This window comes from Sphaeramia orbicularis, chromosome 1 (genome assembly GCF_902148855.1).
Source record: "Sphaeramia orbicularis chromosome 1, fSphaOr1.1, whole genome shotgun sequence".
NCBI lineage: Eukaryota > Metazoa > Chordata > Actinopteri > Kurtiformes > Apogonidae > Sphaeramia > Sphaeramia orbicularis.
Window position 1 is genome coordinate 20,525,092 of NC_043957.1, and position 26,798 is coordinate 20,551,889.

The window sequence follows — 26,798 nt, forward strand, 5'->3', positions numbered from 1 at the left end:
TCTCGTTTCATCTCAAGATAATAATTAAACAAATCATTGCATTTGTGATTTAGTGGAAAAACTTCTTTTTTTTTTTTTTTTCGACATTTAGTAAATATCAGTAAAGTTTTGCACAGATGTCCAATGGAAAAGCCAGTGTTGAGGACATGCTTTCCATATGGATACAGACCACGCCTCCTCTTTGTTTAGTCCCGCCCCCTTTGGAGCGCTCACATTGCCCATTGGTTGAAGTCCAGAGGCTCCTCCTCCTGGTGGGGTTCATGTGTAGTAAACTCAGACCTCCTGGTGGATCATGTCTCAGAGGGAGGTCACCCACTCTGTCCTGCGTGGACATGCTGTGAACTACTTAGAACCTTTTTCACATTCACACTGTCAATGAGTGAACTTTTAACTCCATCCTTCACTTCACCATGTGGAAAACCTCCGGAGTACCGACATACGCAGTCAGCCCAGCGGGCCCACGCGCCGCTGCCGCCGCCGTCTGTCTGCTGCTGACCGGGCTGCTGGTCCTCACCGTCGGACACCCGGAGGACCGGCCGGCCGCTAACGGGAAGGCTTTCTCGGCTTATTTCAAGAAACTGACCCGTGAGAGGAGGGCGGTAAGCGGCCCCGCGCAGAGCAGAGTGTCCCCCGGGCCCGTGGAGCCTCTGTCCCCGGCCGACCTGTTCATAGCGGTGAAAAGCACGGGCAGATACCACCGGCAGAGACTGGAGCTCCTGCTGGACACCTGGATGTCCAGGAGCATGCAACAGGTGAGTTCAGGACAGGTAAAGCATACATGCACAGTGAGACTGCAGCCTCCAGGACACTGATGTCCATCCAGGGGTTCAGTGCAGGGTTTGTACAGGGGCTTGAAGTGCTTGAATTTGAATGATGTGAGTTCAAGGTCTGGAAAGTGCTTGGATTTTAGTGTAAATGACTGAAATCATTATTCTGTGGTTTGATTGATTGATTGATTGATTGATTGATTTTTAACCCTTCCATGCATAGTGGTCTCTCCAGTGGACAGTTATTCTCCAGCTGTTCTCTTGTATATTCATGGGTTTTGTTGTTTTACTTGCATATCAGCGAACACAGTGGACACTTATGCACCATCCCATAATACACTGACATTCAGACCATTACTGTAACTTTGCAGCTCTTGATAAACCTAATCTGTAGCTACGTATTTGACTGTAAATCAATTGCTAATTGTTATTAGACTGGTTTTTTGGGTTTTTTTGTTGTTTTTTTGAAGTTGTTGTGTTTTGTTGTTTTTTGCATATTATTTGAGTGAGTAATAACTACTATTATAGTATGTTAAAATGTGAGAAAACATCAGATTAGTGACATTAAAAAAACATTTATTTCATAAGTTTCACACAGTATTACAGTAAAGGCATGTTTCTTTGCTTCAAAAATTAAACGTATGGTGTCCATCTGAGTGGATATTTTGTTAATCCATGAAATATAGCTTCATAAAAAAAAAAATAAATAATTACAACATTGTTTTTCATGCGTAAAAAGGAATAAAAACACCCAGGAAAAAAACAAAAAATCTTGATTAAGGTTCTCATAATTCATGCATGAAAGGGTTAATATGAACTCTGCCAGGTTAGATGTCAAAGTTATTTATAGAGAGGTGATACATTTTGAAAACTAAAACTTCATGTCAAAAAAGACAATAAGTGGGTGCTCTCAGGTAGATTCCAGGTCCATTTTTTTTTATCTCAGTCTTTGGTTCTGTGCAAGTGTGTCTAAAAAATGCCAAGTGGCTTCCCTTTTTTTGGATAAAACTTTCTGTTCTCCTTTAATTTCTAAACTTTTTGCTATTTTGAAAGATAATTGTAGATGTTTATAGCATAATACAATGTATATCATTGTGATAAAAAAGTGAAAAAATAATAATCATGAGTGTATGTATTCCTGTAGATATGTATTTTACCCCAAGATAAGGTGCTGTGCTGGAAAAATTTGTAAATGACCCTTAAAAGTTCTTGAATTTGACCTTGAAAATGTGTATGAACCCTGTAAGTGTCCTCATCTCTTTTATTCCAACAGAATTACATATACTGCACTAAACGACTTTGTGGAATTATTTGTTTTGTTTCTGGGCACATGATGGATGGATGGATGGATGGATGGATGGATGGATGGATGGATGATGGATGGATGGATGGATGGATGGATGGATAGATAGATAGATAGATAGATAGATAGATAGATAGATAGATAGATAGATAGATAGATAGATAGATAGATAGATAGATAGATAGATAGATAGATAGATAGATAGATAGATAGATAGATAGATAGATAGATTTTAGTGATCCCAAACCAAAGACAAAAATTTGGAATTGTCAATATTTATAGACTTTTTTTTATTTTTTCCTATTAGTTTACTGGTTCAGTCCACTTGAGGTCGTATTAGGCTGTATGTGGTCCCAGGACTAAAATGAGTTTGACACCTCTGATGCAGACTATATTTAAATATGTCAAGAGAACGATGCCTCTGTGACTTCACCATGGATTTGATGACTACAGCTTTGAAGCTTTGACTTTGGCATTTTCAACTATTTCCAACTACAACTACAGTAGCACCATCTATCAGGAAGAATAACTTTTTCTTTTAATAAACAGAAGCTCCAAAAGTGCAACTCAACAGTGATGTGTTTATATCTGCTGTAAAGTTGAACATTTTAACACAGATGTGAGGGAATTGATTGACTTTTGTAGCTTTTGCCTTTATTCTTGTGCTGCTGTACATTTGAATTTCCCCCTTGGGGTAACAGTATCTTATCTTATCTTATCTTATCTTATCTTATCTTATCTTATCTTATCTTATCTTATCTTATCTTATCTTGTCTTGTCTTGTCTTGTCTTGTCTTGTCTCGTCTTTGAGCAGCAGCAGCATGACAGACAGCAAAACTAGAATATAAACAATAGAATACAAGAGCAAACACACTATACATAACACATTATAGTTTCAGAGGGCAGCAGTACAAACCTGGAAGACAGAATGTGGTTTGATTGGCTGATTATTATTTCTGCTTTCTCAGTCATTTACCGTCCTTTCCAGACTATTAGCCGCACTCACCTCGTCTCCAATGTCTCACCGTTGCTTCATTGATGCAAAGCTTTCATGCAGCAGCTCTATTTCCTTCTTCGTCAGCCGGATCAATCATTAGCCCAGAAAAAATAAATTAGCCGCATCATTTTAGAGCCGCGGGTTCACAGTATGTGGAAAAAAGTAACGGCTTATAGACAGGAAATTAGGCTAACTATATTTGCAGCAATTTCACTAGAATAAAATGTAATGAGTGATTGCGTTCAGTCATGCATTGTCTACAGTCCTGTCCACAAGCCTTAGGCCTTCATTAGGTTTGTTGTGTTAGTATTGTTGTGACTGTTACACATTTCCATACATACAAGCAGGACATATGGGAAAAATGTACACGCAGTATAAACAAAGGCCTCTGGAAAGAAACAGCTTCTGCAAACCAAAGTCTAGTATTTAGTGTGATGTTCCTTTAACTCTTTTAACACTTTTATTCAGACAAAATTACATGTACTTCATTAAATTTCTCTCATTTTACACCAGGGTTTATTCAACACGTCTAATGTTTCTTGACTGTTGCCCATGATGTTGGAATGAAATATTTTTACCACTTCTCATGATAAGATAGTGATCACATGATTTATTCTTTATGTATAAAGTGTAACTGGGTCTTAGTATGTAATCATTATGCCTGGTCATTGGTGATTAGTGATGTGTAGAAATAGGAATAAAAAGAGGAATGTGTCTGAAAACAAAATTATTCCAACTTTATGTGCAACAGTGTATATTAACACAGATCAAACCTGACAAAGTGGATTTAAAGTAACATTTGAACATCTCATACTAATATGAATCTTCATGTTGGCATTAGGTTGTCCACACTGTGATGTAAACTCACATATAAACAACCCCGAACCACTGGTTTAAAGGGGTCATATTTTGCTAAACCCACTTTTATTAATCTTTGGTTCATTTATTTGTGTATTTGGACTCTAATAGTTCATAAAGTTTGAATTTGAACCCTCCAGGTGCTAAAAAAGCTATGTTTATATTCATTTTGGCAAAAATTGAGTGGATTTCTACAACCTGTTTTAATTCCTGTTCAATTTGTTACGTTTATACTAATTATGTCACAACATTTACACATACAGGGGTTGGACAAAATAATGGAAACACCTTCACCTCAAGATGATAATGCCCCAATCCATACAGCTAGAATTGTTAAAGAATGGCATGAGGAACATTCTAATGAAGTTGAGCATCTCGTATGGCCGGCACAGTCCCCAGACCTCAACAGTATTGAGCATTTATGGTCAGTTTTAGAGATTCAAGTAAGACGTCGATTTCCACCGCCATCGTCTCTAAAAGAGTTGGAGGGTATTCTAACTGAAGAATGGCTTAAAATTCCTTTGGAAACAATTCACAAGTTGTATGAATCAATACCTCAGAGAATTGAGGCTGTAATTGCCGCAAAAGGTGGACCTACACCATATTAAATTATATTTTGTTGATTTTTTAAGGTGTTTCCATTATTTTGTCCAACCCCTGTATAAGGTCAAGACTTCCGACGAACATTTCTCCAAGTACACCATAATTGTTTGTCAGCAGCAGCGGTTGTAGTCCATACTGAAAATATGTCCAAACTTCAAGCTGATTACCTAAAATGTTCAGTTTCTGGTTGAACGGGACAGAGCAGCACAGCCAACAATCTGGAGGGGGTGGGGCCTGAAGTGGATCATGTGCATTTAAAGGGCCAGCGCTTAAAATGACCTTTCCGGTGTCATTACTCAGAAACAGGGTTGAAGATGGACCTGTGGAGTTGAATTAATGCAGAATTCAAACCCAAGCATAGCATTTACAGTTTATATAGACCACAGGGAAATGTTTTAAACGCATAATTCCATTTAAAATGCAAAATATCACTTTTTTACAGTAACTTAATGCTTTTACTCAGTAACTGTACATGAGGTGTTTGTACTATATGCTACTTTATACTTTTACTCCACTTCATCTTAGAAGCAAAGGTACATTTCACTCTACTACATTTGTCTGACAGCTTTAGATACTTCTGCGAATGTCCTATTTTGAGCAAAAATGGAAAGTAACCAGCATGGCATGAGGTGAAAAGCACATTTACATTTACTCTGAGTTCTCAGAATAGAGTGTGATGAAATGTTGTAAACTACCACAAGTCTATGAAATAGTTAAACTGAGTTGAACAATAAACATCTACTACAGTAAAATGAATCTAAAAACATATTTAATATTAAAACACTAAGGGACCATTTTTAAGGATGCACTGACTGCAAAACTGTTGGCTAGTACCAAAATTTAAAATAACATTTGTGCCAACTACTTACCTAATTTTCTGTTTCTTCATTTTATTATTTTAATTTACCCCCTTACCTTAGAAATCTTCATCATAAATGTTAAAATGGTTACTATTTAAAGTCTTTCAGCTCCTCATCACATTGTCTTTGAATGAACACACATTAAAACAGACACATTTTTGTAAAATCCTTTGATGTAAGAGGACAGAATAAATAAATGTCTTCCACTGGCTGACATGAAAGCACATCCTATATGCAGATATGATAGTGAACGATATCGGCAAATATCCCTCAGTACCAGTGTTTGCGTGATGTATCGGTACATTTTACATGAGTAAGGTTTGAAATGCATAATTGTAACTCTGACTCTGAACTGTGACTCTGACTCTTGACATTAAATTCTAGTCGCTTTAAGATAAAACTTGGCAACTATTTTAACAAACTTTTCAATTACAGCAGACTTTTACAGATTACACTAAAGTTTTCCAACCTTTTTGTCCTTTGACGTTTACAAAAAGCAGTGTGTAGTTGACTCACATGTCAGATGTCTGCGTGTTGGTCCAACAAATAGAGATTTTTCCCTCCAAATGTCTCACATGGTTTCATTTCAGTAAATGTACAAATCATTCAATATGTCTCCAAAATCAAACAATACAGAAAAGTGCAAACTGAAAACAGATTGTTTTTCCCTCTTTGCTTTTTCTCGCTGTGTATAAAACTGGGTATAAAGATGTTCAAATCATCTCCATTTCAAACAATATCCAACAGGACCATGCTTTCCCAACAGTAATGCTTCACTATTAATAATCTGATAACTTCTTCCCTCACTGGCCATGACCTTTTGTCCTGCTTGTATGATTTACCAGCTGCTGAAAGGTCAGATTAAGAAACACTGTCTACCTTGTACTTTATTTATATTGATCCAAGACACAATATCCAACCCCCAAAGTGCAATTCACCAGTAAAAGTCAAAGGATGTTATTGTCAGATAAAGTCAGACAAAGCTGGGTATTTTAGTAAAAAAAGGATATTTCCCCCTCTCCATTTAAAAATAAATAAATAAATAAATAAAATAACCTTGTGCAGACGTGACCGTTTTCTGAAAAATCTGCGTTTACACGGCCCCATATATCTACACCGTCCAGAGCATGCCAGGCCTGTAGATGGCAGTGTGGTGAGATGATTGAGAAGGGTCAAAACATGGCATTTGAAATCTCTCTGACAGGACATTTAGACACAATTTGACAGATTAGTTTTGCTAAATGACCCACATTTTTTACTTTTGAATTCATTTTTGCTTTAGTTGGACCAAAAGGGATTATCCAAAACAAGGAGCTGCTTTAAACTGAAATAAATGTTGGAATGGCAATCAGTTAAAGTCTGTTCTCTGACGGGACATTACTGTGTTTTGACCCCGTACCATAAAAAGAATTGCAACAAAACAATATTTCTGCTCTGAACCTACAGGGCAGAGGCGATTTCTCATAGACTGAAAGGGAAACTTGGCTTCCCCTAAAATTACAAAAATTAAATGGTCAAATATGTACGGTTGTGTTGACATTTCATTGACTACAAATGTGTTCGAACACGTTCATCTCACAGACGAGTTCGTTCAGAATCCGCTTTATCACAAATCAGCAGACTTGATGTTGTTCACTTCTCATACATTCCTGTTGCGCTGTTTTCTCATTCGATCTCTGCTCAGTGCATTTGCCCGTAGACGCTCAGCGTCCATGCACTTCAGTGGGACTGAGTGGAACAGTCTTTTTCATTGTCTCAAAACTGGACGGTAATTGGATAAATGCCACGATGTTGTCCCGCCCCCGGACGCTTGGCGTCTCTCGGGGTGAATGGAGCTGTGGGCGGAGCTTGGCCGGGCTGGATGCTGGGCTTCCACGTGCTGATTGGAGGATCAGTTGAAAGGCTGAATCCCGTTTGATTGACAGCTATTTTGAGATCTACTCCTTCACTTGACAGAGTTCAGTTTAAAACTGTCACACATTCTGCTGTGAAATCGAGAGAGAAACCACTACGAAATTACTCGTTCATTTCTTTACTGTAAATAAAACACACTCATTGTACTTCCTAGTTTCAATTTAACATAATTTCAATGTTTTCTTGTTTACTTGGTACGATAAGGTCACTGACCATTTTCTTAAAAAGGAACAGAGGGGACGAATTTTTGTTTAAATAATTTGACAATTTTTTTTTTTTTTTTTTTAATTTTTTATGTAAGCCGACAATGAGCTTCCCCTCTCTGAAAGACGAGCAGCCGCCACTGCTACAGGGGTGTAGTTTTCCAGGTTCCGGGTCCAAACAAATCTGAGACTTGTAACCAATGTGACTGCTTTTCTGATGTGACAGGAGATGAAAAAGGGTTTGGACTCTGAGTTGAACCATGTTAGTTCTGTAGTCGTCAACAGCTGCGGTCTGTTTTTCACTCATGTTTTGTGTTTAGTTGATGTAGACCGCTGCGTAAATTATTACTTCATTTACCTTCAACTGAACTGGACAGAACAGATAAACGACTGATAGACACAATATGAAGTATGAAGATGTGGAAACTCATAAATATCTTATTGTATATCCAGTAAATACATAGATCCTGTAATGCAGATGTAGTGGGCGCTAATTAGCTAAGATGCTAACATTCGCTAGCACCAAACTTAAAATTGTGGAACAAATTGTGTGTGGAGATAAGAGAAATATCAAACATAATTCAGTTTAAAAAAAGATATAAAGAATTGATTCTTGAGAGGTGCAGTATTTAATAATGAGAATGAGGGCTGTTTGTTTATGGATAATGTAATTATTGAAGAAAATTGTTGAATTGTTGAGTCTGTTTGTGTGACTGTACTGCCATGAGCATTTTATTGTGTATAATTCAATTACTGCATTATGTATTTGTTGTGGTTCAATGCTAAAATCAGGAGAAAATGTATTGTTTGATTGTTTTATTAAGTTAGTGATAAAGGTGTAAAAGCACTTGAGGGGTTGGATTAAATAAGTTCATACTTCTTCCTACTCCTTTTTGACCATGCAAAATTCAGACTTGTACGTACCTGAAGATAGATTCTGTTCATTTAAATGTTATTTTGTTTTTGTCTTAATTTGCTTCATTTTGTTTTATTTTGTTTCTTTACATGTTCGAAATAAATAAATAAATAAATTTATTTTCTTATTTAATACTTGTAACTTCACTTATCAGCTCTGTCCTGTTCCTCTATACTGTATTGTCACAGGTGTAGTGGTAGAATATTCCCTTCAAAAACTGTGACATCTGTCCAAGATCTTTGTTTCCCTCTGTTTACATGCAAATGCGAAAACGGAGATTTGCCAGAATTTCCACTTTGGCCTTTGTTTTTGGTGCACATGTCCATTGTTGTTGTGGAAACAATAAGCACAAACGCAGAGTAAAATCTACATTTTGCTAGATGCCCAGCTCCATGTAAACGTAGCCTGAGACTGTTTATTAGTGTCGTTTCTACCAGACCCTAATCCTGTTTCCTGCATCCCCTTCTGCAATTGCGAGTCCTACACCTCCTGAAATCTACCGGCTCTTTGATCCAGTGACTTGTGACACACAGATAGAAGTCTTTGTAATGGATGAGGAGATCTGAAGACTGAACGGGCTGATCACACTGCTGTTAATGTGTTGACATAATCCAAGGGGGGGTGGGGGTGGGGGGGTACGAAGAGGAAAGGCTTCAGGGCTGGAGATGAATGAATGAGCTGAGGAACGCTGGGTTTCATCCAGTCCTATGAATGAGATGCAGATTGGCTTCGAGACTGTAGAGCAATTGACAAACACAAGAAAAGTATTGTTCAGCTTTAGGGACGCCAAGACTGTCAACAACATGCTGGGTCCTTATGTTATGAAAAGCAGATTGGTCTTGGCTTTGAGTGGGTCACACGCAGAGCTGGAGAGCAATGAAGTCCATGTATCGAAGTACAAGTGGTACCTGAGACTTCACTGGAGTCATTCCTGTTTTGTTTTTTTTCTGATTGGAGTTCCTCTACAACCCACTTAAAAGACAAGTGTTGTTTTTAACACTTGATTTGTTGGCTCTGTAAAAGACTTTGCATGTTGAAGTAGTTACATTATACCCTTTGGACCTGGTGTAACATTAAAATGCTGCATGTTGGAATGAACTAAGTACTTTTACTGAAGTACTGAACAGATTTGCAGTGCTGCGCTCTACTTAAGTATTTATTTTAAGATACTTTTTTTTTTTTTTCACTGTACTTCTACTGCACATCCACAAGGCAAGTAAGGTTTAGTTACTTTTCTGATTACAGTTTTTCATCCCCATTCTGTCCAGTATGAACCATCTCCAAATGTGTCGGTATTTTCAGTGTGATAAACTGAACTCAACTTCTTCCTTTTTAAGCTCAGTTTGGCTCATTAACCGGTGCTGATATAAACTATTGGCAGTAAATAGCTCACATAGCAGCTGATTGCTAACATCATGCTTGTTAAATGGAATTACTGACTTTAAGGGAAAATAATTCAAGAAATAAAAAAGTCACATGGATTCACCAGTTTTTTTTTACAGTTAATTTGATTTGCATGTCCACAAATTCATCACTTAAGTTTGATGTTGACTGAAAGGCATGGGTTTATTGATTTGTTTATTCATTTATTAGCTCCACCAAGGGGGTTATGTTTTTGCCAGCGTTGGTTTGTCTGTCTGTCTGTCTGTCTGTCTGTCCGTGTGCAAGATAACTCAAAAAGTCATGGACGGATTTGGATGAAAATTTCAGGAAATGTTGATACTGGCACAAGGAACAAATAAATTTTGGTGGTGATCGGGGGGGTGGCACTGATCTGCCTTGGTGGAGGTCTGCACTCTGAGTGCTTTTGTGCTTTTCTAGTCTATTTAATACTTCAGCGTAGATATTCACTTCAACATTTATCCAGTTTCTAACATAACATGATAAATCAGTGATCAGCTTTTGGTGTTGCACTGGTTATTTTACTGTTAGTCAACATATATTAAAACCCTGTTGAATTCATTTTGCAAATTGAACTAAGATTTGTGATATAGTTTTTCCAAAATGTACATCCATTTTCATTTAAGAACAAAATTTTATAGTATTTCACACTCGTTCACCCCTAGAAAATCCTTCATCCAAACATTTGTTTTGGTCATGGGATTCTGGAAAGCTGTACATTCTGTTACACAGGAGTCTATTGTAAATGGTCATTAAAGATTAATACCCTCTCTATATTTACCAAACCATTTGCCTTGTGTTTTTCCTATTGGTTGATGTGGATTTCACAGATTTCATCTCTCTACCCTTAGGAGGAACTAACTCTACACTCTATTCTACAAATGTTTTCATTCTTTGAACCAGTATAGTAATGTCTGATGGAACTGTTTGATTCTGTTATGAACATACGCACTTTTGCATCAGTAATTTACATGAGCTGTGTCTGTGTATGTAAGGAATCTTTTTAATCACATTGTTTTGTGGTATATAGGTCACAGCAGTTTTTTGTCACTTGTTGGTTTGTGATGATCTTAAGTTCTTTTGTCTTGTTTGTATGTTTGATATAGTCACAAAGGCAAAAAAAAAAAAACAACTAAACCTTTTGTATTCTCTAGAAAATGCACTTAAACCTTAAAACAAGTCTGCTGATTTCTTAGAGAGGGATAATTACTACAGCAACACTAAAACATCTGATGATGCTGGTGTAATAGTGAATTTAATCAGACTAACTGTGTAACCCTTTAAAACCTGACGTGTCATCGCTGACACACCCTGTGCATATGCAGTTTGGATGGCTATAACTCTTTCACTGTTTGTGCAATTGGGAAAATTCCAACAGTTTCTGAAACGTGAGACATTGCGCTTTATAGGTTTTATTGGGTCATTACAGTAATTTCACTGATGCCTGTACTAGAAGCTGGAGAATAAGCTGTTTTAGCAGAATTATAACATGCACTAAATTCTAAATGATTTCTTGATTTTGAAAGATCTGGAAAGGGCTCTGGAAAAATGGGCAAACGGACTTGCTCACAGCATATTTCGTAACCCTTTTATAGTCAAAATAAGACCGAAGAGACCAAGGTGGACCATTTTAGGCTTAGGGTTGAAAGGGTTAATGAAATGTTTGAGGTAGGTCTAGCTCTAGTATTTAAAATGGGCTCCACATCAACAAACTCTAACATTAAATTTCTCTTACATTTGCTGGCAAAAGAGCAGAATAAAATAATTTACAATCATGGAAAGGAGCTATTCTTTATTTTTGATGCTTTGAAGTACATTTTGATGTTAGTTGAGGATCTATGTACATCTCCCACAACTGTTTACAAGTTAATTCCAATAACTGCAGACTTATTAGGGGTTGTATTTCAGAGTTTTACATTTAGATCCAGTGCATTGTCCTGCAGTACTTAACTATGTTTCCACTTTATTAGTAATTAATCTGCCTTGGAAGCCTTTTCTTCTTTGATCCGAAAGGCTTACATTTCTACTGGGTTTCAAAGGCGGATGGTGCTACAGGGGAGTTGGAGTCAGAGATAAATTTCTGAGATCAAATAGCAGGAGCAGACAGCGTTTTGGCCTGAATCTCAGTGGTGAGTGAGTCAAAGATGTATCTGCTGCTGTTATAAAACACATGGGGCTGCGGTGAGCTGCACCCAGTGGCTTCAAAAGCTCCTAATCGAATGCAGACGCGAGTGCGGACCGTTCAGCAGCCGCTCTGATTTCCATTTAAACCCCAGTGTTTAAGGAAGGACTCGCTCATCCCATGCTGCACTTGCACTGTTGACATGTAAATAGAGCTGATGTGGTGGAAATCAGCTGGTGTGTGTGTGTGCGTGTGTGTGTGTGCGTGTGTGTGTGTGTGACACATTCCTGCATGGACTCCCACGGCCAGGTGTGTAACCCTACCTGTTTCCCAGACACACCTTTATATTTTAAGACTGCTGAGTAATGGAATACAGGCAGCTCACAGTCCCACATACACGTTCTTACAGCGTTACCTTCACTAGACAAAATGCCCTGGGAACAAACCAGATTTCTCATGGGAAGTTAAAAATGTGTGTGATCACGAGAGTAAACACCCACACTCACACAAACACTACTTTCTCCTGCCTCGTTCTTGTTCTGGTTGCCGTCGTTTCCTGTGTTGTAACGCTCTACTCCTACCCCCCCTCAAAAAAAAAAAAATCACATTTCCCTCCCCCCATACACTGTTGTCACACACAGACACTCATACACAGACTCTCTCGAGGGGCTTAAGAGGCTCAAGATGAAAAAAAAAAAAAGACTGACAGAAGCTCACAGCTGGCTGAACTTTCTCTGTATTTCAGCCCACCACAGGCACCGATGTGATAAAGCTCAAACAGAACTTGGATCGATGATTTACGAGCAAATTTGTGCCGCATGGCAAGCGGGTTGCAGACTGGAACACTCTGAGCTTTGGTCTTTCCTCTCGGGAGTTTGAGGACACAGACACGTTTTGGTCGATGGCTTCTTGTCGTCCAACACGTCCAACAGTTTGAGGTTACAGCAGTGACGTACGACGGCTTTACATCAAAGACCAGAGGACAAAAAGTGGCAATTACATTAAATAAACTATTCAGTGTGATGTTGGCTTTGAAGGTCTTTGCAACCAATACATACCATTCAGTGTCTTTGTTCTTCTTTTTCCCTGCTTTTGATCTGTAAGGCTGCACTATAAGGCTGCACTACATCTATTCACAAAGTATTGATTAGATGAGGGGCAGATCAGAGCACAAAAGTTTATACAGCTCATGTGAGTTTAACCAGCATAGAATAAGTTTTGGCAAGTTTTTACAGTTGAAATATAATGCCTCACAGATTATTAGTCACCTTGTTGATCCTTTATAGGGTACTCATAGAAATACTCTGAAATTCAAAAGTTCAACCTTAGTGTTTTATTGGAGGACATAACAAGACTTTATTACTTTTGTGAAATTTTTCATATTTTGTTATTATTATGTAGATGACAAACTGGGAGAAAACTCTAAGGCACTCTCTTTAAACATTAAAATTCCTTTATTTCCATGGCATGGTCATATCTAGACCTTAAAAAACACTTCTACATGTTTCGGCTTCAAGCCTTCATTAGGAAGTCAAACAGGAGCCTGGAAAACTGTAGCTTCCCATATAGTAAATTTATAATATAGTAAAACTGTAAATTTCCCTGTGGGATGAATAAAGTATCTATCTATATCTCTCTATCTAGTAGAACCTAACCAATAGGAACTTGCCAACTGGGCTTGAAGCTGGAACATGTAGAAGTGTTTTTTAAGGTCTAGATATGACCATGCCATGGAAATAAAGGCATTTTAATGTTTAAAGAGTGCCTTGGAGTTTTCGTCCAGTTTGTCATCTGCTTTATGAATCCCTTTTTCCAAAGAGCACCTCGAACAAACTCTTTTTTGATCCTAGAAGCATTCCTTCCCATGAATTTTTGTTATTATTATGTTGAAAATCGTGGTCCATGAAGTTACCGTATTTGGTTCCTTACCCATAAGTGGCAACAAAAAAAAGTATAAAAAATACAAGAAAAACGGCGAAAGGCGAAAGGAACATCACTTTTAGAGCATTCCAACAACATAATTACCTCCACCAGGCGGTATTGTGGTCACTTTGCTTTGTGTGTTTGCGTGCATGTTTGTGTGCATGTTTGTTTGTTAGCAAGATAACTCAAAAAGTTATGGACGGATTTTCATGAAATTTTCCGGAAATGTTGAGACAGGCACAAGGAAGAAATGAATAAATTTTGGTGGTGATCGGGGGGCGGGGGGGCAGATGTGTCTTGGTGGAGGTCTGCGCTCTCTGAGTGCTTTTCTTGTTACCTCCGCCAAGGAGGTTATGTTTTTGCCAGGGTTTGTTTGTCTGTTTGTTTGTTTGTCTGTCCGTTAGTGTGCAACATAACTCAAAAAGTTATGGACAGATTTGGATGAAATTTTCAGGGTTTGTTGGAAATGGGATAAGGAAGAAATGATTAAATTTTGGTGGTGATCGGGTGTGGGGGGGCCCACGGGGGGGGGGCCACTGATCAGCCTTGGCGGAGGTCTGCGCTCTCCGAGTGCTTCTAGTTATCTGTGTTTTTGATTGTGTTGGGGTGTTTTTAATGCCTGAGTGTGGTTTTATACTTTGTCTTATAGCTGTGACAAAAGATAAATTTCTGTTTTTCAAATTTTTTACTTGGAATATCTATCTATCTATCTATCTATCTATCTATCTATCTATCTATCTATCTATCTATCTATCTATCTATCTATCTATCTATCTATCTATCTATCTATCTATCTATCTATCTATCTATCTATCTATCTATCTATCTATCTATCTATCTATCTATCATTCTATTCTATTCTATTCTATTCTATTCTATTCTATTCTATTCTATACATATTTTAAAGTGGATGATAAAGTTGAAAAGTCCTATAATTTAACCCTGGCAGTACATCAGTATAACCTGACAGGAATGTTTCCATTTTTATTGTTGAATATTCACGTGAATTAACTGATCTAAGAAGTGTATTACATTAATGCGTTTGGCCTTGGCAGAAGACAGACTCAGTAAAAGGCAGAGCTCTGAATCTGAGGACGTGCTGCCAGTGAGCGGAGCCTCTGTTGACCTGTGGAGACAGATCCTTGTAAGCCATCCCACTTTTAATGGGGCTGTACTTAATGTTGTGCCAACAGGTTTACTGACCTACACTGTGCGGAAATTTGTGTAAAAGAAGGCAATCTTGGCCGGAGATTAGAATGAATGTAATCAAATGTTGGCTTGTTGTGCTCTGTGTAATTACTATTTTGATCATTAACAGTAATTTAAGTATAGATTTCTTCACAGTAACACATTATAGTTGCTTTCAATCATATAGTGATGCAGTCGCCAACACTGAAAGAGGCTGAGCAGTTTAACCTCTTCAGTGTATTGTCCTGGAATACAGGCCCATCAAAACAGACTATTTACAGGCTGAACATGGGTGTGCTTACTTCCTGTGGAAACTTATGGGGTCTACTTGGCTTCCTGAATGTGTGGTGACCCTTAACCCTGTCACTCATCATACAAACACTCATGTACGCAGACACACACAGTTCAGGGCTGCGACCAGCTGCTGTGTTGGTGATAGACAACAGGCTCGACGTCGTGTTGGGCTTCGTCCTCTGTCAGCATCAGCTGCTGCAGGATGTGATAACATGTGTTAACAAGGGTGTTTTTGAAGTTTTGCACTGAAAATATTTATGGAAATGACAGAATTTGATGAAAAAAACTCCTCAGTCTTGCACGTCTTTAATTTTTTAAAAAATGTATTTAACCAGGGAGGTGAATTTAGAACCAGTTCTCAATTACAATGACGACCGGTCCACGAGGTAGCATAAGAGACAGATACCATAAGAACAATAAGCACATAAAGAAAAACATGTAGTAGTCCTGACAGAGTAATGTTTACGATATTTATAGTAACACAATGTTAAAAAATAAATGGCTAAAACATTCAAATGAATAACCCCTTACTGCATAAATATATTTGTAATTATAGGGAAAAAACTATGTTGTTGCTGTGACACAGATGCTAAATTAAGTGAGGAGTGTTAATTTGAATATAGTTATCTACAATAAATGATGCAAATTAGTGACATTAGGTATTATTGTTATAATAGTAATTAGTGCTGGGCGATATGGACAAAATCCTATGTTACGATATGGATTATTTTATATCACGATAACGATATATATCACGATAAACCACAATAAAGTATGTTTTCAGTTATTCTCTGAAAAGTTTGACAAAAATTTCATTGCTTACTTTTCTCCAAATTTATTTTGAAGTGAAATTTAACTGAACTGTCACAAATGAACTGCCACCACACTACAAACATCCTTCTCTACTTTGGCCCGGCATGCGTCATGTAAGCGAGGCAACTCGACTTTACTGAAGTGCTTACGACTGGGCATAACGTACCTCGGATCAAGGACGAAGTCTCAAAAGCTGTCCTTCTCAACTACATACATGGGAGCCATACCTTTACAGATGTAACACGAGATGGCACATGTGATTTTTTTATGGCGCTGGGACGTTTTCTCATACGGCGTGCCTTGAGTGAAAGACTGCTTTATCTTCAGCTGGCTATAGTTTTTCTTTTCACAACTTGCCCCTGCTGTTCCACAACTTGGTTTAGCTCGGATTTTTTGGATTCTTTTGTATTCTTTTTCGTGGACCTTCTTTAGGTGACAGAAGAGGTTTGTTGTGTTGGCATCAGACACGGGAATAGTCTTGAAGCATAGTTTGCATTTGGCCGCTTTCTGCTCCGTGTCGGACCTCTTGAACCCAAAATGTAACCAAATCACAGACATACCACCTCTTTTCGGTAAAAGTGCTTCTCCTTGGGCTGCCTGCATAGCTGTCTCTGTCTGTTGCGACTCCGGGCATGAAACTTCAACCTGTTGCGCGTCCATCATTCAGCACTCATGAGTTAAGTAACGTAAAGCATGTCGCAAAACCACGTGAGAATCAAAGAATGTAAAGCAGCGTCATGTCACAAAACCACAAGACAGCGTTTCTTTGCGAAAAATCTATTTTTTATTCTTCTTTATTTTCACTTATGTAAACTTAGAGTATGCATAGTGACAAGACAACACTAATACAATCGTCGCAGGCTATTTAATGATATATTTGCTGTAATAATTGATAAAATTAGGTTAGAAACGATAGAAGAGAAATGGCACGATAGACACTTTTCTGTCGTCCCCACAATATGTATCGTCATATCGCCCAGCACTAATAGTAATTAACCAAATTTTCCAATCTCAGGGATGTAGATTATTTTATTGTTGCCTCTATCGATCACTTCCTCCAGTCAATAATCCAAACAAAACAAAAATTATCCAAAAATCAGTAGAATGTCATTAAACTTAATTAATTAATTAATAAGACTGTTATGGAAACAGGGCATCGAAATTGATCCATGAACGTCAGAGGTCATAGATTAGCAGGTAACATGTACATTCACAAAGAGTGTTGAGCAGCACCTCATTACAAAAGCCGTGGAATACTGAGGTGAATTCATGACAGTAGTCTACAAAGTACGGTGGCCATGAAGGACAAACCACAACGACAAGTCACAAAGCACAGAAGAAAAAGAAAAGCACATGAGAAAAAACAACGCACACAAGAAAAAGAAAATCACGCAAACAAGAAAAAGTGACTGACCCCCACTCTCTTCTCAATATTCCCATTAAATGCTTAAGTGCTGGTTGGAGCAACAACTGATGTGGACTGATGAGGACACAGATAATTCCTGAATCACATCTATGAAAAAAACGCAAACAACACAACACTCTAATTCTTCTCTTCAGTCATTAAACTGCCATCGCTCTGACGCAGTTTGTGGAAACACCTATAAGCCACATTTTCTATTTTTCTTCTTTCAGCTTTTTAAGAGTTTGTTTCCAATTCCCTTGACTCGTTATGGAAACACAGTTCATATGTGTTCGACAGAGGAAACATGTGGTGTCGCACCTGAGATAAAACCAACTCCGTGAACATGAACTGATGATGCAGCTTCTGGTTGACTGTATCTGTTTCCCTGAAGGAATAACATGAACTGTTTCCCTTTGTTTTGTTTTTTTCCACAGACGTATGTGTTCACTGATGGAGAGGATGAAAACCTGAGAAAAAGGATAGGTGAGCTGAGGTTTACACACAGACACACACTCACAGGAGTCATGCTGAGTAGCGGCCGGCTTATCTGCCCTTTCAGAGGCAGGAAGGCAGGAAGCAGGCTGCTGACTGGGCAACAGCGTTTCCATGAAGAACAGGAAGTCGACTGAGTTTCATCAACAGACCTTTCCTCTTACTCATGGAATTGTTTTACTTTCAATGAGGTATTCTTCTCACTATCAAACTCACTGTGTCATTAACTCATAAAGACCCAAACATCCACCATCAGCCAAACGCATCTACTGATCTAAACCGCTGATCCACTAATTCTATCAATCCATGTAAATAATTGGTGTAAAATAGTTTGTCATCTTTTCATGGTCATCACATATGACCCATTTGGATGTTCTGAAGCTCTGTAGTTACCATGGAAACACCGTCATCTTCTACAACATTGATTCACAAATAAAATCCACGGAATTTGATCAGTGACTGGATGGACACACTGGATTTATGTTCAGTTAATGCTGTATTTTATTGAAAAAGTCACATTTTCTTAGTTTTTTCTGTTGTGATATAATAGCTCTTGAATTTACTCTGAGCTTTAATGAACATCTACATGATCAGTCAGTTAAACATAGGAAAATAGATGATTTTCACTGGAAAAAATGCTAAATTCAGAGGATAATAGTATAATAAATGGTGATGAATCATTTCGAAAAGGTTAGAGAGAAGAATTTGCTTGGGAACTGACCCAAAAATCACAATGGGTCCTTATGGGTTAAATTAAAAAAAAAAAAAAAAAAGTTCAGTAAGTGAATTTACTAGGCTGAACATAATAAAGATCATATGGCGGAATACTAAAAGCTCCTATGATTTGGTCATAGTTGTATTTAGATAATTACTTATATTTATTTATTTATTTTTGTAATTTAAATCTTTATTGAGTTTTATGTAGAATTGTAACAGTAACCAAAAAAAGACAAAGACAAACAAGAGACCCCCCCCCCCCCCCCCAAAAAAAAAGAACAGACAAATGAGAGCACAAATAAGTATGTTCTCTATATTTGTGCTCTGTACTTATTAATATTACTTATATTTAAATCTATTGTTCACACATTTTTTGTATTGGAAAGAAAGTATTCATAAGATAGACACCAAGATACAGAGGTTACAATTCAGTATTTGTGTGTTTATGTTGTGATACCGTAATACAAGAGCCTGACCAATATAAATTAAATTTTAAAAATAAATGTAACTAAAAAAATAGTTCAGATCCTTTCATTGGATAATTACTGCAGTGATAAATATGTTTCAGCAAGTTGAACTAAATTATACAGTGAGGAGCTTCTCATTTCTAAAACAATCATCAGTTTGTAGAGGGAATAAAGATTAGACTGTGTTTCAATGGATATAAAAGTCATGTGGTCTGATGAGTCCAGAATCACCCTGTTCCAGAGTTGAAGCAGGGTGTTTGTGCAGGTCTTGAAAGTCTTAAAAAGTATGGGATTTTGAAACACTGTTTTCCAGACTTTGAGAAGTATGGGAATTTTGTGTGAAAGTCTTAATAAAGTATGGAAAAAAGTTTCTCTCATAGTTGAATTTTAGAATTTAATGATTTCATGAACCGGTCGGTACTAGAAGGATTTTAGCTTGTTTGTGTGATATCCATGCACTTTTGTGATTTTCATATGTTCAGTCAGTAAAACATAATTTACTGCGAATTATGCATTCATCTATTTATACATTTATTAAAATGAGCTTTTTTACTAAACACAATAGGTACAAACTCAACCAAAAAAGTAGGCCCGCAAGTATAAAAGTACATAAAGTCAAGGTCTTGGGGAGGATTTTTTTTTCTTTTTTTTTTTTTTTTTTTTGGATAAAGAGAAAGCACCCTGTGGAGGAAGTGATTACCCATCATGCCTAGAGCCTGCAGTACAAGCCTGTGGGGGCAGTGTTATGATCTGGGGTTGCTTCAGTTGGTCTGCGTTATGTGTCCAAAAAATAATGGAAATAAATGTTGTGACGTTGCATAAGCTTATTGAAATGATGCGACAGAAAATTTGTGGCATAATCAAAGCTAAAGGCAGTCCATCTAAATATTAGAGTGGGGGTCTATAATGGCAGTTTTAGCAGAATTTTAACTGATACTTGTCATCGTGTAAAAGACACATCCCATATGGGTTAAAATAGTCGGATCAGTGGGCATTCAAAAAAGTCAGGGGAAATTGCAAAATTAGATAAAAATAAGCAAATTTCACAAACGTTCTACATTTGAGTGATGTAATATTTGCTTTGTCTTGCTGCGCCTTATTGGAAAAGTAGCTGATACTCTTAACAGGAGACATTTGTTGCTTTTCTCAAAAATATTCTAACACGAACATGTAACTGCTGTTTCCCTGGTGTCTACCTGAATATTCTAATAGTGTGAAAACATGTACATGATGAATAAATGAAGAGACATGCATGATGTTGCCTTTAGCTGTACCCTCTGGTGACACTACACGGCTAATTTGTATGTAAAACAGGCCAAAAGATCCAGGTCTACATTGTCCATCTTTTGGACAATGTAGACCACATCACTCAGTACATTTACCCTAAAATATGAGTTACATTTTCTGTCATTTACACATCACAATACCCCATAATGTACTGAGGTTTATGCTGAGAAACTCTTGAAACTGTTATCCATGAGGAGAAAACGTATTTTTATTTTTAAAATCAGAATGTTTAATGTTTTAAAGGATCCCCGTCAGCTTCCACCAAAGTGACAAGCTAATCTTCCTGGGGTCCACACAGAAGGACAACACAAAACACAGAACATAACAATACATGACATGACAATCACCATTCACATTATTGATCTAAAATCAAACTTAAAAGTAATAACCTTCATAATCATTAAAAACAAAACACCAGAAAAAATCAGAATGTCTTTTACTTACTACCTTTCTCTGTTGTCTTTTTTTTTTTTTTTTAAAGGATTCCTATTAAACATTTGTTACGGTTTCTCTGCCTTTTTAAATTTTTTAAGATTCAATCCAGCCTCGTCCTTGATGATCACCTTATTTCTCTGCATATACCTACACTTTTACGCTAGGCACTTTTTTGCTTTTCATGCAGTGTAGCCTTCATTATTGACGTTTTTCCTTCAATACTGAATTTGCACTTTGTTGCATTTCAGTTTCACTTAAATCCAGTTAACTTTTTCAATGTAAAACGTTCATAATACACAAATTTTTGCATGTAAAGTCAGTAGAGTGTTGTTTTTTTTAACAATAATGCAATTATACTCAAGTGTATCAGTATTTTCTTACAACTCTAGTGATTTGGTTTTAATGAAAGTCCAACACGGTGCTTACTTCACCTCTACTGTTGTTTTTCTGTTGAATGTTGATCCGCAGGAGTCCATCTGATCAACACAAACTGTTCAGCAGCTCATAACCGCCAAGCTCTGTCCTGTAAAATGGCTGTGGAGTACAACACTTTCATCAACTCTGACAAGAAGTAAGGCAGTTCACTCACACAGCTGCACACGGACATTTACATAAATGCACTCAAAGCTGTTTACTAACTCCCAGCATCCTCTCCTCCAGGTGGTTCTGTCACATGGATGATGATAACTACCTGAACGTTGGCTCCCTTCTCAAACTGTTGTCGCAGTTCAGACACACTCAGGACGTTTACATCGGCCGACCGAGCCTCGAACATCCCATAGAGGCCACAGAGAACATCGGCACCTCTGAAATGGTACAAAATCCAACTCATGGGTCCATTTAGACCACAGGTGTCAAACATGCGGCCCGGGGGCCAAATCTGGCCTGCCAAAGGGTCCAGTCTGGCCCTTGGGATGAATTTGTGAAATGCAAAAATTACACTAAAAAATTAACAATCATATTTTTTCAGGTTCCACATTCAGACCAATTCAATCTCAAACGGCTAGGACTAGTAAAATACGATCATAATAACATAGAAATAATGACAACTCCAAATATTTCTCTTAGTAAATGTAAATATTTTCATGTATTTACACTAAAACAAAGTTTAATTTTGCAAAAAATGTGAATAACCTGAACAAATATGAACAACCTGAAATGTCTTAAGAGAAGTAAGTACAATTTTAACAATTTTCTGCCTGTTACGGAATGTCGTTGCATATTTGTAGATCCACTGTGATCTGTAAGTTATAATGTACATGTGGAAATGATGAACTGAGGCAGAATATTGTTAAAATTACACTTATTTTTTCAGTTTGTTCATGTTATTCACATCTTTTGAAAGGATAGTTTGTAGATGTAAACCATCTCATAATGTAAATTTACTTTTCTCGCTCTAAAACATAGAAAAAAGTTTGGAGTCGACATTATTTATATATTATTATGTTATTATTTTACTGGTTCGGCCCACTTCAGATCAAATTTAACCAAATGTGGCCCCTGAACTAAAATGAGTTTGACACCCCTGCGCCAAAGGGTCCAGTCTGGCCCTTGGGAGGAATTTGTGAAATGCTAAAATTCCACTAAGATATTAACAATTATTTTAGTTCAGCTTCCACATTCGAACCAATTCAATCTTAAATGGGTCAGACCAGTAAAATACTACCCAGTAACCTATAAATACTCATAACTCCACATTTTTCTCTTTGTAAATGTGAATATTTTCATGTATTTACACTAAAACAAAGTATAATTTTGCAAAAAATGTGAACAACCTGAAATGTCTTAAGAGAAGTAAGTGCAATTTTAACAATATTCCACCTGTTACTAAATGTTTTGTGTATTTGTAGACCTACTGGGATCTGTAAATTATGTATAATGTGCATGTGGAAATGATCAACTGAAGCATGATATTGTTAAAATTACACTTATTTTTTTCACTTTTTTCATGTTATTCACATTGTTTGAAAGGATAGTTTGTAGATGTAAACATTTTCATAATGTAATTTTACTTTGTTCACTCTAAAACATAGAGAAAAGTTTGGGGTTGACATTATTTATACATTATTATGTTATTATTTTACTGGTTCGGCCCACTTCAGATCAAAGTTAGCTGAATGTGGCTCCTGAACTGAAATGAGACTGAAGAGGAATGTAAGACATAGAGGTGCTGAACATGAATATCTAAAGGGGTTATGGTTCAGTTTGGATTAATTTAACAGGTTTCACTGAGTCCATTTACATGCACAATAATAATGATTATTATAGATTTGAGATTATTCAAAGGATCATATAAACAGCATAATCTCATCTAGTTTATCAGATAACAGCAGTAAACTGATAATGAGAAATTAAATGAACACACCTGGACTTCTCTCCAATACTTCAATACCTTCGTGCATGTATGCCAGTTAATCGGATTTATTTCATTCTTTTTATATCTGTGCATGTGTGAAAATAATTAAATTGTACAAAACGGAAGTGGCATAGGCAAACCAGGGTTCCTATGCAAGTATGGAAAAGTACGGAATCTGATTTTATAAATTTCCAGGTCTGGAAAAGTATGGAAAATGGAAACAAACGTATGGAAAAATATTGATGTTTCCAAGATTGTTCCCACTGTTCTATTTTCTAAAACATAAAATTATGAATGTCTAAAAAAAGAAATGGATCAATCTGTTCTTTTAAGGTGCTTGTTAGCGCAGGTAAAATGTTTGTGTGAGAGCACATGCTGAAGGCTACACATCCGAGAAAACATTTGGGCAGATTGACAAGTTGAATATTCCGCCTGCTGCTCTTATCCTCCTCTAACCCATTTTAAGGCCCGCCCAGGTGTCATCAAGTTTCACTGCTGCTGTGACGGACAGGTGATGTCCACACACTATTAATGAGTGAGCTATTCAACATGCCACACATGATCGTTGGCAGAACTCATAATGGGTAGATGTAAGTTCTCTGACGACTGGCTCTTAAATCCCAAATATAAAGACTGGTTGGAATTTTTTTACCAAGACGTCTGGAAGTTAGGGTCTGGAAAAAGTATGGAATTTTCACATATCCGATGTGTAAGAACCCTGTCAAACGTAGAAGTTTGATTGTGCCTTCACAAAGTACGGACACGCTCTGAAAGAAATCCAATAATGGACAGAAACGTCTAAACCAGGGTTTTTCAATTATTGCATTTCTGAAGTGCAGGTAAATGTGTCAGATCCAGTCATTACAATTATCTGATTACTAACAGTTATTGGATTTTTGTGGTCATGTAAACAGGTTCAGTGTTGTTTGTGACTTTTATATATATATGTATATGTGTGTGTGTGTTTGTGGGCAGAAGCAGGTGCGATTCTGGTTTGCGACAGGAGGAGCAGGATTCTGTTTGAGCCGTGGCCTCGCTCTCAAGATGAAACCTTGGGCGAGGTAAATTTTCACTTAGAAGAATTAATTACAAGATGATTTTGGCACTGTTAGAGGCATGTCTGAATCACAAAGAGCTCTGTTTTTACATGCTTTCTACTCTGTCATTAGCGATGGTGCTTTCATGGTCACAGCCGAGCACATCCGTCTCCCTGACGACTGCACGGTCGGTTACATCGTTGAGGCGCTGCTTGGCGTGAGCCTCATTCGCTCAGCGTTGTTCCACTCTCACCTGGAGAGCCTGGGACTGGTATCAGACATACACAACCAGGTATATGCACACGCATGTACACATGCATAAGTGTGATGTGACGATGTACAAATCCTTTGTTACTGTACTTTAAAAGGGCTGTATGTAATATTTATACTTTATAACATTAAAAAATGACCTAAACATACCTGTAGAGTGTTTAGAATAAAATGTCCTGCACTTATGCCAATGTATTGGATTATAGAGACACAAACTGAATTTATGTGACCACTAGAGGCAGTAGTAAGTCATTCTGTGGTCTCAGATGGTGAAGAAAACTAACACCACAGGGCCTATGAGCAAAGCATCAGAAAGTGACCAGATGAGAACCACTAAGAAACAGCTTTTACATTCAAAGAAAGTGACAAAATGATAAAAGGCAGAAACACTGTTGTTGTTTTCTCCACTGGACACAGCTGTAAATGTAAGGAATGGAGTTTGATGCTGAAAAAACAGCATTTCTTCTGCATGGGTGAGTTTGATTCTGAGGCTTATGAAGGTATAAAGTTATTATGGGATGTTATTATCTTTGCTAAGTTGCCATTTATTGATTCACAGTTCAGATTATACTGTGACAGTTCTGATCTTGTTTGTTTGATTCCAAACAGATCTTTAGTTCAGCTATTGACAACACAAACAGAGAAAACAGAGGTGATTTGTGGTTTAACTGTGGCTGTTTTCTGTCTAAAAACAGAGCTAAGCTAACAGAGCTATAATGTAAACTATCAGCTGATGAAGCACGTGAAGATCATAAGACAATGTTATTTAGAGTGGCTGTCAAAATAAGCGTCTATGAGTTTTAGTTTGAAGAAGAAAACTTGATGATACCATAATACAGATGTGTGTAAATAATTAATTATTTATTCAGTGACATAGTCTGTGGATACAAAGCACTGAGTCATTGGTGGTTTTTGTCCTAAGTGTGTTCTGGTATGTGAAAAACAAAAAAACTGTGCTATTGCCAAAACTTTGGGTCATTACTGTATATTAAAAAGGGTGACACAACAGAAATTTCATACACAAATTCGGTGAAGCAGTACCCACAATGTCCATTCTAATAAACAAAGTAATGAGTCCAGACAGTCCATCAATAATCTACAAGCCGTCCACAGGAGTACAGCCCCTTAATGGAAAACTGTGTCCTCAGTCCAAAACAAGACCACAAAAACCTGCACCTCCAACGATCAGGCCGGTAATAATCCACAGCAGGTCCGTTGAAGCGGTCTCTTCATAAGGCCCAGTATATATTCAGTGTAAATATCCTTCCTTTATTAGTCACAGTCTTTCTGAATCCCATTCACTCACTGGTCTCCTCTGTCGACAGCTGAGGGGACGTTTTGCCGATCTGAGAGAAACTAAACAATACCTTAAAACAAACAAAGGGACAACTTCACAAGAGAATACAACCACAGAGTTATCTGATACCCTTCTCTAGTTACCAGTGCTGTATTTATTTATAATTACCCATTACCCTAAAAACATGAGGTACCTACTGTATGTATTGATGCCACAATCCAAATAATTATTTCCTGTCAACTTGTCAAGACAAGAAGGTGTATTTGTTAAAATACAGTATCTCAGGAATGGTTTGGGACTAACCAGAACCCAAAGATGAAATAGAAATAGACTGGCCAAAGGTCAAGGTCACTAATTAAACAAACTAAAGGTAACTAATTGTAAGTTATAATTGAGATGACTGCATGAACAGTTTATGATGAAAGTATCTTGTCTCTTCTTACTTTTACTCTTTATATTTTTTTCACATAAATATCTATACTTGATTCCTTACAATTTCAAAACAGGCTTGTTACTTTACTATTGCATTATCACGACATTATCAAGACTGATTGTAATCTAAAATAATAGACAAGGAACATATAGAGTCTGGTTTCGACCAGCTCTATATGTAAAGTGTCATGAGATAACTTTTGTTATGATTTGGCGCTATATAAATAAAAACTGATTGATTGATTGACATAGAAAGGGCAATACAACAACAAGACAGCCAGTAACTAATTGGTGCTATGAGTAATATTAATATCGTTGTGTTATTTCGTTCAGGGCAGGACTATTATCAAACATCAAGTTTGGTTTTAATCGGATGAAAAATGGCTGAGTTATAACAGTTTTGTTTTTCATATTCATTCAAATTTTTCCAGCCCACCCTGA

At 37.2% G+C, this 26,798-nt stretch overlaps 1 protein-coding gene across 2 annotated transcripts in view; it reads left to right on the plus strand.

The window, feature by feature from the left end:
• Window positions 1–304: 304 nt before the first annotated feature.
• The window catches only part of LOC115428164 (beta-1,3-N-acetylglucosaminyltransferase lunatic fringe-like), a 33,257-nt gene continuing 6,763 nt past the window's right edge, over window positions 305–26,798 (plus strand). The window contains exons 1-6 of one of the 2 annotated variants that reach the window (XM_030147012.1): window positions 305–752; window positions 18,002–18,050; window positions 21,434–21,536; window positions 21,626–21,779; window positions 24,297–24,382; window positions 24,491–24,650. In XM_030147012.1, coding sequence (XP_030002872.1) covers window positions 411–752; window positions 18,002–18,050; window positions 21,434–21,536; window positions 21,626–21,779; window positions 24,297–24,382; window positions 24,491–24,650 — 894 coding nt within the window. In that variant the 5' untranslated portion in view covers window positions 305–410. The remainder of the gene's footprint in view (window positions 753–18,001; window positions 18,051–21,433; window positions 21,537–21,625; window positions 21,780–24,296; window positions 24,383–24,490; window positions 24,651–26,798) is intronic. The other variant, XM_030147020.1, reaches the window with a different exon arrangement.